Source organism: Panthera uncia, chromosome F2 (assembly GCF_023721935.1).
Source record: "Panthera uncia isolate 11264 chromosome F2, Puncia_PCG_1.0, whole genome shotgun sequence".
In the NCBI taxonomy this organism is placed as follows: Eukaryota; Metazoa; Chordata; class Mammalia; order Carnivora; family Felidae; genus Panthera; species Panthera uncia.
The window spans coordinates 53,953,822-53,968,258 of record NC_064812.1 but is presented as its reverse complement, the minus strand read 5'-3'; the positions used below and the strand labels follow the sequence as shown (position 1 = coordinate 53,968,258).

At 39.6% G+C, this 14,437-nt stretch overlaps 1 protein-coding gene across 4 annotated transcripts in view; it reads right to left on the bottom strand.

Annotated features, from left to right (window-relative positions):
* TPD52 (tumor protein D52) overlaps positions 1–14,437 on the bottom strand; it is a 109,881-nt gene that overhangs the window by 4,118 nt on the left and 91,326 nt on the right. For all 4 annotated transcript variants that reach the window (XM_049633618.1, XM_049633617.1, XM_049633616.1 and 1 more), the window contains exons 3-5: positions 14,176–14,324; positions 12,337–12,438; positions 3,099–3,147 (exon numbers count right to left, since the gene is read on the bottom strand). In XM_049633618.1, the coding sequence (XP_049489575.1) occupies positions 3,099–3,147; positions 12,337–12,438; positions 14,176–14,324 (300 nt within the window). The remainder of the gene's footprint in view (positions 1–3,098; positions 3,148–12,336; positions 12,439–14,175; positions 14,325–14,437) is intronic.

The window sequence follows — 14,437 nt, the reverse complement described above, 5'->3', positions numbered from 1 at the left end:
CTCTCCTTCTTTTTGGTCTCCCATCCATAATCTCTGAATTGTCTGAAAAATCTGCACAGCTTATGTCCACTGTATATTTGTTAAATTTATTAAAACACATGTCTTAATTATAGGAAAATACTAAGACCCTTACACATGTCTAACATTGAACACCTCCCTCCACAACTGGTTCCTTCTCTATTCTTAAGACTTTACATAACTGTAGCACTCACCTAGCTGTCTTGGCCAGACACCTGGGAGTCATCCTTGATCCTGCTCCATCTTGTTCCACATCCAATCAGTCACTAACTTTTTGGCTGTCATTTCTAAATTCTAAATATCTCTCAACTCTGTCCCGTCAGCACTACCTTAATTCACTCCACCGCCATCTTTGGCCTGGATTACAACTCCTTCCTCCTAACCAGTCTCCCTGACTCCAGATCTCCTTAGATCTGCAGGGCACCAGTGATCTTTCTAAAATGCACAGAATACACCACCCACATTGTTTAAAATCCTTCAGAAGCTTCTCATTGCCCTAAGTCCAAATTCTTTAGTGCAGCCTACCCATCACTCGAGCTTTATCTCCTGCCCACTACCCTACAGCACAGCAAAATGCCTGGTATTCCTCAAAAAGGTGTCAAAGCTTTTAAAACATTCTCCTCAACCTAAAGGCCTCCATTTATATTATCTTGTCCTGTAAGAAACCCTCTCTTACCTTCCTTCCTAAGCTAGGTCAGATGTTTCTGCATCCCCAAGTCTCCCCGTCATGGAGCCTTACCTTACTTTTTGCTGTTTTGTTTTTTTTTTTTTTAATGTTTATTTATTTTTGAGAGAGAGAGAGAGCAAAAGCAGGGGAAGGGCAGAGAGAGAGAGGGAGACACAGAATCCAAAGCAGGCTCCAGGCTCTGAGCCTCACTCGGGGCTCAAGCTCACAAACCGTGAGATCATGACCTGAGCTGAAGTTGGACGCTTAACTGACTAAGCCAACCAGGTGCCCCCACTCACTTTATTTTCAATGGCCATTTAATTGCCTACACATCTTGCAGAAAGGGTCTGTATCTCTCTTGCTCACTGGGGTATCTCCAGGGCCTACCATTCATCATCTGGCACATGGCAAATGCTCAATTATCAGAGATAAATGAACCAATCCAAAATCTAAACATAAGTACATGTAGACCCAATATTTAATTGAACATAAAGGTAATTTAGCAAAATTACATCCCAAGTGTACAACTATATTTTACAGCTTTTGGGGGGATAGCTGTTTCCTATACTATACTTCTAAAAATTACATGTTTTTATCTGAATGGTGCCTAGTCATGTTTCAAAAGCAAGTTTCACCACAATTTATAGAATCTAAATACACTCAGAGGCAGAATATATAGTAAATGACCTGGAAGTTTCTAGTCCTCTTCAGTGTCTAAAGAATACAGCTATCTGTTTTTTCCAACCCATCATTTCAAAAACTAATGCTTAAGGCAGATTTCAAGGAGAGACTCAAGATAATCCTAAATAGTGACAACTGACTTCCTGTAATGTACAGTTTAATTGCAAACACATGACTAGGCATTAAAAAGAATAAAGCAGGTCTCCTACTGACCTAGAAGAATGACTAGGATATGCTTGTTGCTCATCAAATATGTATTAAGTAGCATCAATGTGCCAAGGACTAATCCAGGCCCTTGAGAAGCATGAGTGAGTAAGAACAGGTCCTTGTGTTTGTGGGATCATACAGCACATATGCTAGTGGGGGCTGGATGAACAAGTTATAGGACTGTGTGTGCAGTTGTGATTCATATCTGCAAAATGTTTATACATTTATGTGGAAACAGAAAAGGTGTGTATTAGTGTCTGTATGGGCAAGAAAAAAAGACCCAAACCACACTACAGTGTTTGGGTTCCTTTCCATAAGTAGCCCCTGCCTCTGTAATTTAAAAAAGATGCATTTAAAAATAAGTAACTCAGGGGCGCCTGGGTGGCTCAGTCAGTTAAGCGTCCGACTTCGGCTCAGGTCATGATCTCACGGTCCGTGAGTTCGAGCCCCGCGTCAGGCTCTGTGCTGACAGCTCAGAGCCTGGAGCCTGTTTCAGATTCTGTGTCTCCCTCTCTCTCTCTCTGACCCTCCCCCGTTCATGCTCTGTCTCTCTCTGTCTCAAAAATAAATAAACGTAAAAAAAAAATTAAAAAAAAGATAAATAAAAATAAGTAACTCGGTTACAATTATGAAAGACTAAATCTGAATATTTGTTTTTAAGCAGATTTATATAAAACGCTTAAGATAATAATTTTAATCCTTAAAAAATACCCACAGTTAATTATCAGGATTTGTTTAGGAAGAAATGAAACACTGCTTTGCCCAAACTGAAGAGAAGGCTGGGAACTGGTCAGGAACCAGACAACCTTTCTGGTCACTTGTGATCCTAAGAGTTAATAATTTTATAGTTTTGAACATAATTTTGAAAATATAATTTATAAATTAATAAAAATAATCACTGAAAATGCCCACCTTCACTGTAATCAAAGCAATCAAAAAATAAAACAGTGAATCATCAATAGTGATCACCATCATAATACAAATGTCTAATGACTGAGGATTGAACAATCAATATCTGTCACAAGGTACATGTAAACATCCATTGAACATAATACTGAGGAAGAATATTTAATGATAAAGGAAAATGTTTATGTTGTATCTGGTTAATTCCTTCTTAAAGCATTAACATTATAGGCCAACTACATACATATCACTGACTCCGGGTGACAGGACCAACTTTTGTGTGTTTTTTTTGGGCTTTTCGATGTTGTTGCTAATTTTCTACAATAAAATTTATATTAAATTTTGTTCAATTTTAAATGTATTGGAGCAGTACACACTTCTCAAGTACTACTGGCTTTTTAAATTACACATTTCCTTTTAGCGTTTAGCATCTACCATGCTACAACATACACTCAAAACATTGATTAAAAGAGTACATATCACCTATAATAATGTAAAGAATAAAGTCATCAAGGCTCTAAATATTTTTAGAAAGAAAGAGTAATGTGAATAATTTACCCACAGCAAAAAAAATTAAGGCACCAAGTAAGACATCACTAAGATTCTATTCATCTCTACTTGCCTTTAAGTTTTCAACTTTTTCTTCAAATGATTTGAAAGTTGGGGAGTTTCTATGGAAGAGAAAGAAAAACAGTAAAATTACAAACACTGAAAAAAACTCACTGATTTTGAAACATCATTAGTTGATTGTATTCCTCTTCACGGTTATTCTCAATCAGCAAAGAAACAGATTTAGCTGTGTATGTCTGTGCAGGCATAGAGGCAAATATGTATTATTAGGTAAGATGATGAAATTCTGGTCTAAGATTTCTACAACAATGCCTTCAGTTCCACAAACAGCCTGTCTCAGATATACATGATATAGATGTAGTCAAGTACATGTGTGAGGAGAAGGAACAAAGTCGGTAAAACACGAATTCTGTCACTTCTCTAACCATCTAAGTGTGCCACCCTTAGATCAGTTTAATTTTGGTTAAGGTAGCTATACTCTAAAACTCGTGTTTAAATTCACATATTGCCTGGCAAAGGGTCCTACATGAACCCCCATCACCAAGCAGGACAAGCAGACCACATGAGTTTCCACAACAGGGATCCTGGTTCCCAGGGAGCAGCAGTAGAGATGAGGAAAGAGAGACCAAAAGGAAGGAAGAAGCACAGAAATGTGGTTTTGCCTACATCACAAAGCTGCCCCAACTGACAGAGCACTCTGAGCCCACGGAAAGCCTCTCCCATGTCTTCACACTCATCCATATTAATCAACGAGGATCACAGAACCTATGTCACTCACGTCTGGGTTTCCGAAGCTTTTAAACTATCCACCTGACCTCAAATATCCTTCCTATTACATAGATGAAAAAGGTGAAGAAGGGAACAAGGGGTTCTCTCCTTTCCACAGTGGTGATGGGCAACCAGGCCCAAGGGGTAGTCCCCCAGAGGCATCCATAGCTCTTGGGAAGTCGTGGGCAATGCAAGTTCTCGGTTCCCACCTCAAGCCTATAGAAATCAGAAACCAGAGGGGGCGGGGTTCAGCAAGCAGGGGGTTTAACAAGCTCTCCAGGTAGTTCTGATGTATACTAAAGGTTAAGCCAAGCATGTGTTGTTAAAAATCCCCTGCCTCTCTGGAGAGGTTAATGAGACAGAAACATGCACCGCTTGCACGTTGTTTCCTGATGGAAGAGGATGGCAGAACTGAATCACAGTTGGCTCCAAATGTCAGAATAGGATGAGGGAAGTGGAAATAGGGAGGTTGGAAAGCCGAGTAGCTTTAGCAGACAGAGGTGGTGGGACAGCTGTTACCTATGAAGAGCTTTATTAGATGGGTAGTGTTCACTTTTACAGTTAAGCAGATTTAAAATGTGAAGCAATTTAATAGGTTTACAAAATAAAGTAGAAACAATAACTCTTTTTTTTAAATCACAAACCTTTATTGGATCACTTGCACCCACCTTAACATTATAGAAGGAGCAACTGAAAACTGATACAGCGTTAAACACGCAGCTTGTTTAGAGCAGAATCCTAGCTCCCCGCTTCAGAACAGTTCAAGTTACACATTGAAATAAAGAATAAGAAAGAGCAAGATCAGCTACATTTTGTAAAAATAAAATACTTTACCTCATAGCAGGCATGCTAATTGAATGTTGAATGGAGCGGATACTAAGAGGCAGCATTAAAAAGAGATAGACATGAAGTTAGTATCGTGATTAGACATTATAAAACGCAGCTTTCTAGGGGCTCATTCTTTTGGCACCATGAAGATTTATCTACTTTTTGAGGTGGAGGGGATAAAAATTATTCCAATGCACTTGTATTCATGAGCAAATTATTTTTGATTCAATTTTTTATTGTTCTTCTAAGTTATTTATTTAAATAATCTCTACGCCCAACGTGGGGCTCGAACTCAGGACCCCAAGATCAAGAGTCGCACGCTCCAACTGAGCCAGCCAGACGCCCGTTCATGAGCCAATTTAACCCATGTAGTTGACAGAGCTAATAATTCAACCTTGCACTTTTATAGCACTCTGAAAATTCTACGGTGCTTTTCACCTGTATCTATGGGGCATCAAGCACCGAGGCTCAGAAGTTAAGTGATTTACCCAAGGTCACAGTAGGATGGAACCTGGGTCTTTGGGACTCCTGATTCAATGTTCACCGCCTCCCCTCAAAAAACGAAGCACACATACAGATACACACACGCACAAGTGAGGCTGGTGAAGGGCGCCAGCGGCTGCCTTTCTCCCACATATTTGTGACCAGACCAAAACAGGAAGGCTTCAAAATAAATCACCTATTTGACAACTGAAAGTGATTTAGAGATTACTCCTTAGTAGTATCAATTTTCTAATAAGAGACACTTATACTTCAGCCCAATGAACTAAATGTTCTTAATGGTCATTTTTGGCCCTTTGTTTTACTAGCACCAACTTCTTTCTCAAAGGCAATGCAGTTTACCGACCGTTCAGGCTCAAGGTTATCTACTCTCAGCCATCTCCCATAGAGACCACCTCGCAAGATGAAAGCACTTTAATTCGTGGGCTCACAAAGTCACTGTAAATTGCTGATAGGATTACTATGCTTACAGTATTTTGATCACTGGCAGAGCCGCTTTGGTAGGAAATCTTTCCTTCAGGTAAGCTGGACAGTCCAAGGTATTCTTAATTATATTTGAATATTGCATGTGTGATTTAAGTTTTCTCAAAAAATCAGTTGTTACACATGACTGTGTTTTAAGAGTAGCTCCCAAATCTAGTTTTGCACTAATATGTAGTGACATGAAGTATGATCTAGATATAAATCAAAATACACTGGCAGTTCACATAGTCAAAATAATCAGTAAAGTATCTGGACATCTTCATACTTAATGTCATATGTAACACAGGAAACAATCCAGGCAGCTCACCATTCTCTCTATACTATAACAGTGGTAGATACCTTGGGTACAAGACTACATTCTAGGAGAATTGGCTAATGCTTTTCCTGCTTAATCTATTGCAGTGGGCTAGATCCATACCTGAAGGATAGAGATTCATAAAAATCATCCTTCTTAGTTTACAATACTATTAATTGCTATTAATTACAATCATTTACACTAGTTTAGAGCCTTCTAAAGAGGCTGTCTAATCACATTTCCACAGCCCCCTTCCATCATCATCAGTAATGATAACTGGATCAGTAGAACTCCACCCACCACAACTAATCTGGTAATCTGCAAACTGTTTGGAGTGAATGAAAAGAAAGAAAAAACAAAAAAAGAGGACAATTAAGATTCTTATCCTGGGATTTTGTACACTAAACTACTGGTTAATGGCTAGGTACATGAGCTAAAAAGTTATGTGGGCTTAGACATTGAGGAAGGCCTTTCATGGGACGAGGAGGTACAGGCTGCAAGAATGCAGAAGCAGCCAGTTCCCCAAGAAAGGACTGAATATAGTGCACGGAGAGGTAGAAGAAAGGAAGCCGAGATGACTACGCAAGGAAGAGGGCAGGGTGAGAGAGGAACAGCAATTTCCTTGGCTTCTGGAAGCAACCTTGATTTTACTAGCTTTCCAACCAGCAGGACTAGTCTGGGAGGGGGAAAGGGCTTGCTACCTTTCTTCTCCTCAGATTCCAAAAGAACTTTCTATGCGACACATTCTCCTTCTTAGGGAAGCTGGTTTACCTAATTTTTTGTTCCTCATAACCAAGACTCTTCACTAGAACATTCATTTTGGCAGAATTACCAAATTCTGGCAAAAGAAGGGGAGTGATGGCTTGGATGTATGATAAACTGCTTGTTCGTGGGACTCCCTGAATGAATTCAATAGTATCAACAAAATGAGGAAATACGTAAAGTGCAAATTTCAGAAATCCATAGCTAATTGTAGCCACTGTCCCTAAACACCCACTGAAAACTCATTCCTTCCAATGGTCATTTTCTGGGTTCTGTGCCCCCTTGAACCAGCACACAAGCTAGTTAAGAGGAAACAAGTCAAAGGCAAAGTGGAAGAAATGATCATAAAATGAATTCTAAATACATCAAGTTGACTGTAAATTCAACATCCAGGGCACAAATTACTTCAGGATTATCCTACATAAGAAATAAACCAAGGTGATGAGAGTTGAAAAACTGAATAGTAAACATCGCCCCAAATTATCAGGGGATGGAGAATGAAAACAAGAAGTCAGTGCAGAGCTATGCCTGTGTGTAATCAAGGGGTCTCCCCTGATTAGGTAAGGGATGGGAGTGGAACATTAATGTAAGGAGGTACCAGGAAGAAAGGGGAAACTCACAAATAAGGCAAATAAGAGAAAACAATAATCCTGGAAATACAGCAGTCTCCGTCTGAAAATAAGTAAACATTTTTTTAAAAAGTTATTCTTTTGGGGCACCTGGGTGGCTCAGTCAGTTAAGCGTCCGACTTTGACTCAGGTCATGATCTCGCATTTTGTGAGTTTGAGCCGCATGTCAGGCTCTGTACCAACAGCTCAGAGCCTGGAGCCTGCTTCGGATTCTGCGTCTCCTTCTCTCTCTGCCCTTTCCCCTTGTGCTCTCTCTCTGTCTCTCTAAGATAAAAAAATATGTGTTAAAAAAAAAAAAAAAAGTCATTCTTTTAAAAAGCTGAATTGATTTTTAAAATTTTCCTGGTTTCTTACACAGTTCCTTGATCTTTTCATCCCCAATCACAATAAGAGGGGAGACATAAAGGGAGGAAAGAGAAGAAAGGAAGTGGTAGGTACTACACAGAGAAAAAAAAGAAAGAGTTAATGGTTAGCATGTTTGAATGCTTACTAGGTGCCAGACACGCTTTTGAGAGCTATCTATGTATTATTTTTCCATTGTGCCCTCACAATAATTTCTTGACTGTAAGTGATAAGCCAAAGTAACTGCTGGCCAGTGCCTGGAGGGGCCTATTCTTAAACCTTGATCACTCTGGGGAGGCAGAACAATGCAGAGAAGAATACAGGTGCTGTCTGGGTTCAAAGCTTGGGCTTCAGCCACTTAGCTGTGTGATCTTGGGGGGAGTCACTTAACCTCTCTATGGTTCAGTTTCCTCCTCTGCAAAATCAAAACAATAACAGCACTTACTTCGGAGGGACTATATAGAGCCTTGCCTGGGACATAATTATTCACCATTATTATTACCACAGATGACTTTAACAGAAACACACATTAACATTTATTTCATATTACATTGCAGTCTTTAAAACGTTTGCATTGCACCCAGTTGTTATTTCAGTTGGTCTCGGACCACACAGTCTGGACCAAGGTCTGGCACATGGTTAGCGTTCAATAAATACTTCTGAATGAAAGCATGAATGAACAAAAACTTGTAACTAAAATCAGGAAATATGGGCATGAAAGGTAGAAAAGTTCAATAAAGCTTTTCAAATTCTAATCGAAAAGTACTCTCTGAAAGAGAAGACATCACTTCTGTTCCCGTTAAGGGGTGAAAATTTTCAGCAGAACAGAATGGTCTGGAATAACCTTAATGAGTCCCAAACAAACAAAAAAGGATATCTAGAGATTTATATGAAGAAATACACACGTAAACAGGAGAAACTTCCTTCGGAAATAAAAGCAAAGTTAATTAGCACTTCCTCTTAAATATATCAAAATTCTTGACTAATGAAGCTGCTGAATTACTATACTATACTATTAGTAACACTGAAATTGATGTTTAACACTGGCACCAAGGAAAATGAGAAGGGTTTCTCTCAAAAAAATTCCAAAGTTCCTCTCAAAAACTTAAAGGCATGAATCAATGCTCAACACATATGTATAGACAATGAGCAAATATGAGATGGGTGGATATGAACACAACACCTGAGGGGAAAGGCTGGCTGTCCCTAAAGAGCTTCCCCCGATAGTTCTCATTACCATGTCCCACATCTGGCCCTCGACCCAGCTGTCACAGACACCTAATTCTCAGGGGACTAAAAACCGATCTCTCTCTTTTCTCCTCCACTTCCTCCTCCTTGCACACCCACCTGGGGTGTAAGGAACATATCTAAATCCCAAGTACCAATTGATTAATTGACAATGTGACCTAAAAACTGTTGCAGGGTCTAACAATTCATGTCAGCAAATCAACCACAATTCTGTCCGAGAGTGAAATCATTGCCACAAGCTTGCTGGGTACACAGGGACTCAAAACAAAGGGAGGTTGACAGGATTAAGCAACTATTTCAAGCACTTGGCAAAAGAGGCCTCTCACATCGTCTCCATGGGAGCAAAGGCCTTGCTGCTGGGACTGAAACCCTCAAAATCTACTTTCCAAGCTTCCTCTCCTTGGACAGTTTTTGGGCCAGTCTTTGCCACCGTGACTCACTGATCTAAAAGATGCGGTTTTTCTTCATACAGGTTTTCTATTATGTACGTTTTTATGTGTTTCTATTTTATATGTTCTCATATATTTTTACATGTGAACACACGAAATCAGATCACAATCAGGGCTTCTTGGCCGAGAAATTTAAGTGACTTTAGCCAACTTTTAATCCGTGAGACTTATAAAATTTAGCTTTCAGAAAATAATCTTGTATCTCTCATTTCCAGGTTTTAATCAAAAGTCTTACTTAAACTTCCACGTATGGATACACAATATATTATTAGAAACAGGACTAAAAATGGCAGAGTGTAATCTCAATTATAGTTTTTAAATGAAATAAAAATGTTGACTGTATAAGGAGCTAGAAAAGAGTGTCAATACCTAATCTGTTCCTGGTCAATTAATAAGACAGCACATACTGAGCCATCTTATGTGAATTTGCTTAATCTTAAAACTACAGAGAAAGAACAGGGACGTGTACTGATGAAACATTCCCCAACAGCACGTACAAAAATATTTTTATATTTTTATTTCTATCACATCTAACATTGTTATATAATCCAGGGTTAACAGGGCTCTTCCACCTTAACTTATTCCTAGTCCCAACCCCCTTCCCCTACTCCATCCACTCAAAGATTGTAAGGTCTTTCAGTATGAGAGCCATATCTGATGTATGGTTATATTCCGTGGGCCTGTCCACAAAATGCAGTCTAACAGGAGCAGAGTGGATCCTGTGACTGAATACATATTCACACAACTCAAACGACTGTGGATAAAGTGGTCTTAACAGCTGCCTAAAGCACTGAGGCCATTTTTAATTGAATACCAAAAATACAAAACCACCTATTTCTTGATCTTCTTATCCCTATGGTTGGCTCTGACTTCCTGGGCCAAGTGTCACTAGGCCAGAAAGGCCTCAGCGATAAGTTTAAGTTTCCTTACTTAAGCAGACAAACAGCTAGACTACAGCAAGTGACTGAGAACATAATTCGCACTAGAAGAACAGAAATGGAAGCAGCAGACCATGTTGTCTTTCCTGCTTACACTCTAAAGACCTTTCTCCAACTTAGTTTTCTCTATTCATTGGATAAACAGTCTGTATGGGAGACAGAGAAGAGGTTTGCTCAGCATCACAAAGATTCCGTCTATAAGACATGGTTTGGGCTGACATCTTTTTAATGTGTGTGTGGTTGATTGTTTGTTTGTTTGTTTTTAGCCTAATAGGCTATTTTTCCTTTTGCAACCATGAAATTTCCTTACCTGCATATGCAAAGAGTATAGTGTAAAGAAATTTAAAAAATAGTAAAAACTATAAGCTAGTAAAACAAATACTGGAAAGTGCAGAGTAATGGGTATATTTTATGTCTACTTTACCACAATGAAAAAAAAAAAAGTGATCAGAGTAACCTGTAGAAGACGGAAGACTGACATCATGAGGCAGTACATGTGCACTCTATTACAGAAGCATAATGGGACCCACGTGAAGGAGAATTCCAACATCCTTACAAAAGCACCAAAGAAATTAAAGCATCAAAAACAAACAAAGTCAGACATTAAAAGGGAGGAATTCTGTATGCCATGGTTGAGCTGCTTCTTTTGACCACCACCACCAACAAAAAAGTAAGAAATGTCAAAATCATTTCCATATCCCTGAACCACAGTGTCCAATTATTCTTCTTTTAATTTATCCGTTACCCACGGTATACAAAAACCCTCCCTTAAAAATAGGTATGCACTAAGGAAAAAGATATTCCAAACGCAAGAAAAGTATGCAGTGGACGAACACAACCATCCAACGTGGCATAATAAAGTCTAATTAAGCACACTTGTCTTAGACACCGGCTACAGCTGCAGGGATGGTTCAAGCTGTCCTTACCTAAAGGAATGTGAAAAGGCTTGCATTCTGTAAGAAGCCACAGTAAGCATTAAAAAAGAAAGCAGGTTCTGGTAAATCTAAAACAATGGAATAACCTACTTTTTAAAAGTCGTGTAAGGCTTAAACTGGACTCTAAAGGTCTAGACAATCAAGCTGGCATAGAAAGACATGAGAGCACCTCAGAGATGTACATAAATTGTCAAAAGAAAGCCAGTAAGCTATGTTTATTACACAGATGCTTAGAATGAAGATGGTTCAAATACAAGAAGTCATTTGGATTTTTGGGTACGTAATAAATATACATTGGTTGCGAAACTTATTCAACCAACAAAATTCTGGTTGTAAAAGCTACATTCCCCACAAATGAAAAACACAAAGTCATGCAATCTGAGGGTTTTGTTAGTAAAACAAAAACACTTTCATGCCAACAGAAGCACAGCAAATTTAAACCATGTTTGTCACTTTCAGTGCTATTTGAATCAACATGGCGGGGGGGGGGGGGGGGGGGGGGAGCAGGGAGGATGCACAAAAGCACTGTGAAGTGGTTTTATTAAAACTGCCAGGAAAATTCTGCAGACTCATCTGAAATATAAATGCAAAACAAAAAGCAAAGCTCAATATCAAGATGTGGGCCTAAGCACGAATGTAGAGAGAGCTTACACATTAGTACAAACCAGTACACGGATGAGCATGTGGTAATCGCACCACGGTATAACAGTGTACCACGCAGAACTGAAGCCGGTCTCGGTCCACGCGTGCAGGCAGCACTCCCGGACCTGTCGCCAGGAGGACCACAGGCTCGGCCCACAACCACAAACTTGCAACCACAAGAGACATACTTACCCTGCATGATCAGGAAGGACTAAAAGGACAAAAATGCACAACCAGAATTTTCCAACAACCTTAAAAGTACTCGCAAGATGATTATTTTGAACGCTATGCCTAAGAGCCAGAAGGCTACGCCTAAAATAACTGAGGCAATATTTCAGGTCCTGGAGAGGCCTCCCTCACTTGAAGACAGGAGAATCCAGCATTATCCACAAAGTCAGGAAATACATGCAACCACAACATATTTTAATTTGCCTCAGCTACTTAATGAGCAAGGAGAAATGAGGACATACTTTACATCTTCCAGCTTTTTGGTGATGACCGATCCAACAGATGAGAAAGCAGCGGATGCCTTCTGTCCAGCTTGAGATAAGGTTTCAGAGGTCTTTTTGTATCTATATTAAATTATAAAAGAACAGAGTAAAGAAAAGGTAAGCTAACCTTTTCTAATAGCAATAATTTAAAGAATGATCACCACCTCTTGGAGAGCTCTCAAAAACCTTTTTAAAAAAAAATTGTTTTTAGAACATCCCAAATCCTTCATAACCACCAGGACAACATCATCACATCGTTTTATCGTTAACCATCATGCAGGCTCAATCTTCGGCAGTGCCCTAGGACAGCCAAACAGACGCCTATAAAGGCGGGGCCAAGGAAATCAGGGTAAGGGGTAAAAATAGTCATAGAGAAAAGCTGAAAATGAGCCAGAGGCTGAAATTATACCTCTTATTCTTTTCCACTAAAGCCAAACAAAAATGAAATCAAATTCCTCACATGCCTTTTATAACTTTATTCCCTAAAAAGGGACCAGAAGCAAGGTAAGGTCCCTGGGTACTTTTTATCCAAGTAAGTTATATGGCCGTAAAGAATTTTTTTAATTTTGCATATCTGCAGAGCTACCACATAAGGACTTGTGGACTCTCGCCGGAATACTTAAAATGACTCAAGTATGATATTTGCTATAGCATAAAGCTATCATTTACCACCTTCCTCTTCCCATCTACCCAGGGATTAATGAAGGACAAACAAAACTAAATTAATATGGTAGCTACAAAGAGGTTAAGATCCTCCTGTTATTGACAGGGATGCTCAGGCATTTTTACTTATCCCATCAAGAAAAAATACTAAAAATAAAAAGTTTATGGTGATTCACAAAGAATCTTATATGGACTTATATGGGTCGGAAGTGGACCAAAGGGGGTAGACACCCTAGTGTCCTAGTGTTGTCATGTCAAGATGCAGTCAGCCTCACTGCTGCTGGTAACCAGCTCAGCGCATGGATGAACACAGACTTCAGGTGCGCCTGGGTGACTCAGTCCGTTAAGCGTCCGACTCTTGATCTCCACTCAGGTCACGATCTCCTGGTTTATGAGTTCAAGCCCCGCATCGGGCTCTGTGCTGATAACATGAAGCCTGCTTGGGACTTTCTCCCTCCTTCTCTTTCTGCCCTGCACTCATGCACATGTACTCTCTCTCAAAAATAACTAAGTAAACTTATAAAAAAAATTTTATAGAACATACTTCAGAATCTGTTACCAGAAGCTGGCTCCTCCTTACACTAGGAAACAAAACTGCATCATGATCAAGGCCGTATCAAAATGTATGTGATCAAAAAGACAAGAAGATTAAGGGGTGGGCCTCTGCCACCAGCACATATCAGAGACGATGAGCCAAGAGTCTTATGAGGAAGTAAAAAGAAGACTGGCTCTGTACTTGGTCAAATCTGAGTTCAAATGCTGCCCCTACATTTTGAGTTTTGTGACCTCAAAACTTATCTGATCCGTTTCCTTCTCTCGGGCTATCTCACCACCCACCCTATTTGGGTATTCTGAGGACTAAGTGACATAGGTGCATTTCTGGCAAGTCAATATATAACATTTTTGGAACGTAAACGTTAGTTCTTCAACTCACCTACGAGGCTGGTTTTCTTTCTATCCCCTAGAACAGTCTGAAAGACCAAAGTTAGAGAAGACTCAGGTACACTTGAGAACTGGGCAGGGGGAAGTGCCCTGTGTAGTATAAAGAAGAGTCGCAGAAGCATCCCTCAGCCCCTTTCTGTTCCCCTACCCAGACAAAAGGAGCAAAAGTGTCCTTTACATTCTCTAGAAAAATGTATGATCAAGGGGACATACGCAGATGTTGCTGTCACATCCTGCCAGCCTTTGGCAATGTTCTGTTTTAGTTCCTGTAGTGAATTGATCCCAAGTTTCCGTTTGATCTCTGCTAGATGCTTCTCTTTTGCTGCTAACACTTGAGACAGAGTCTGGATTTCTTCTTCTACCTATGAGGAAGGGAGATGGGGTAAAAATATAGCAAAGTTAATATTATTAGTGCAAAATTATACTAAAAATTCTGGAGAAATTTAAAAACATTTTTTGATTCATTGATCTCTTT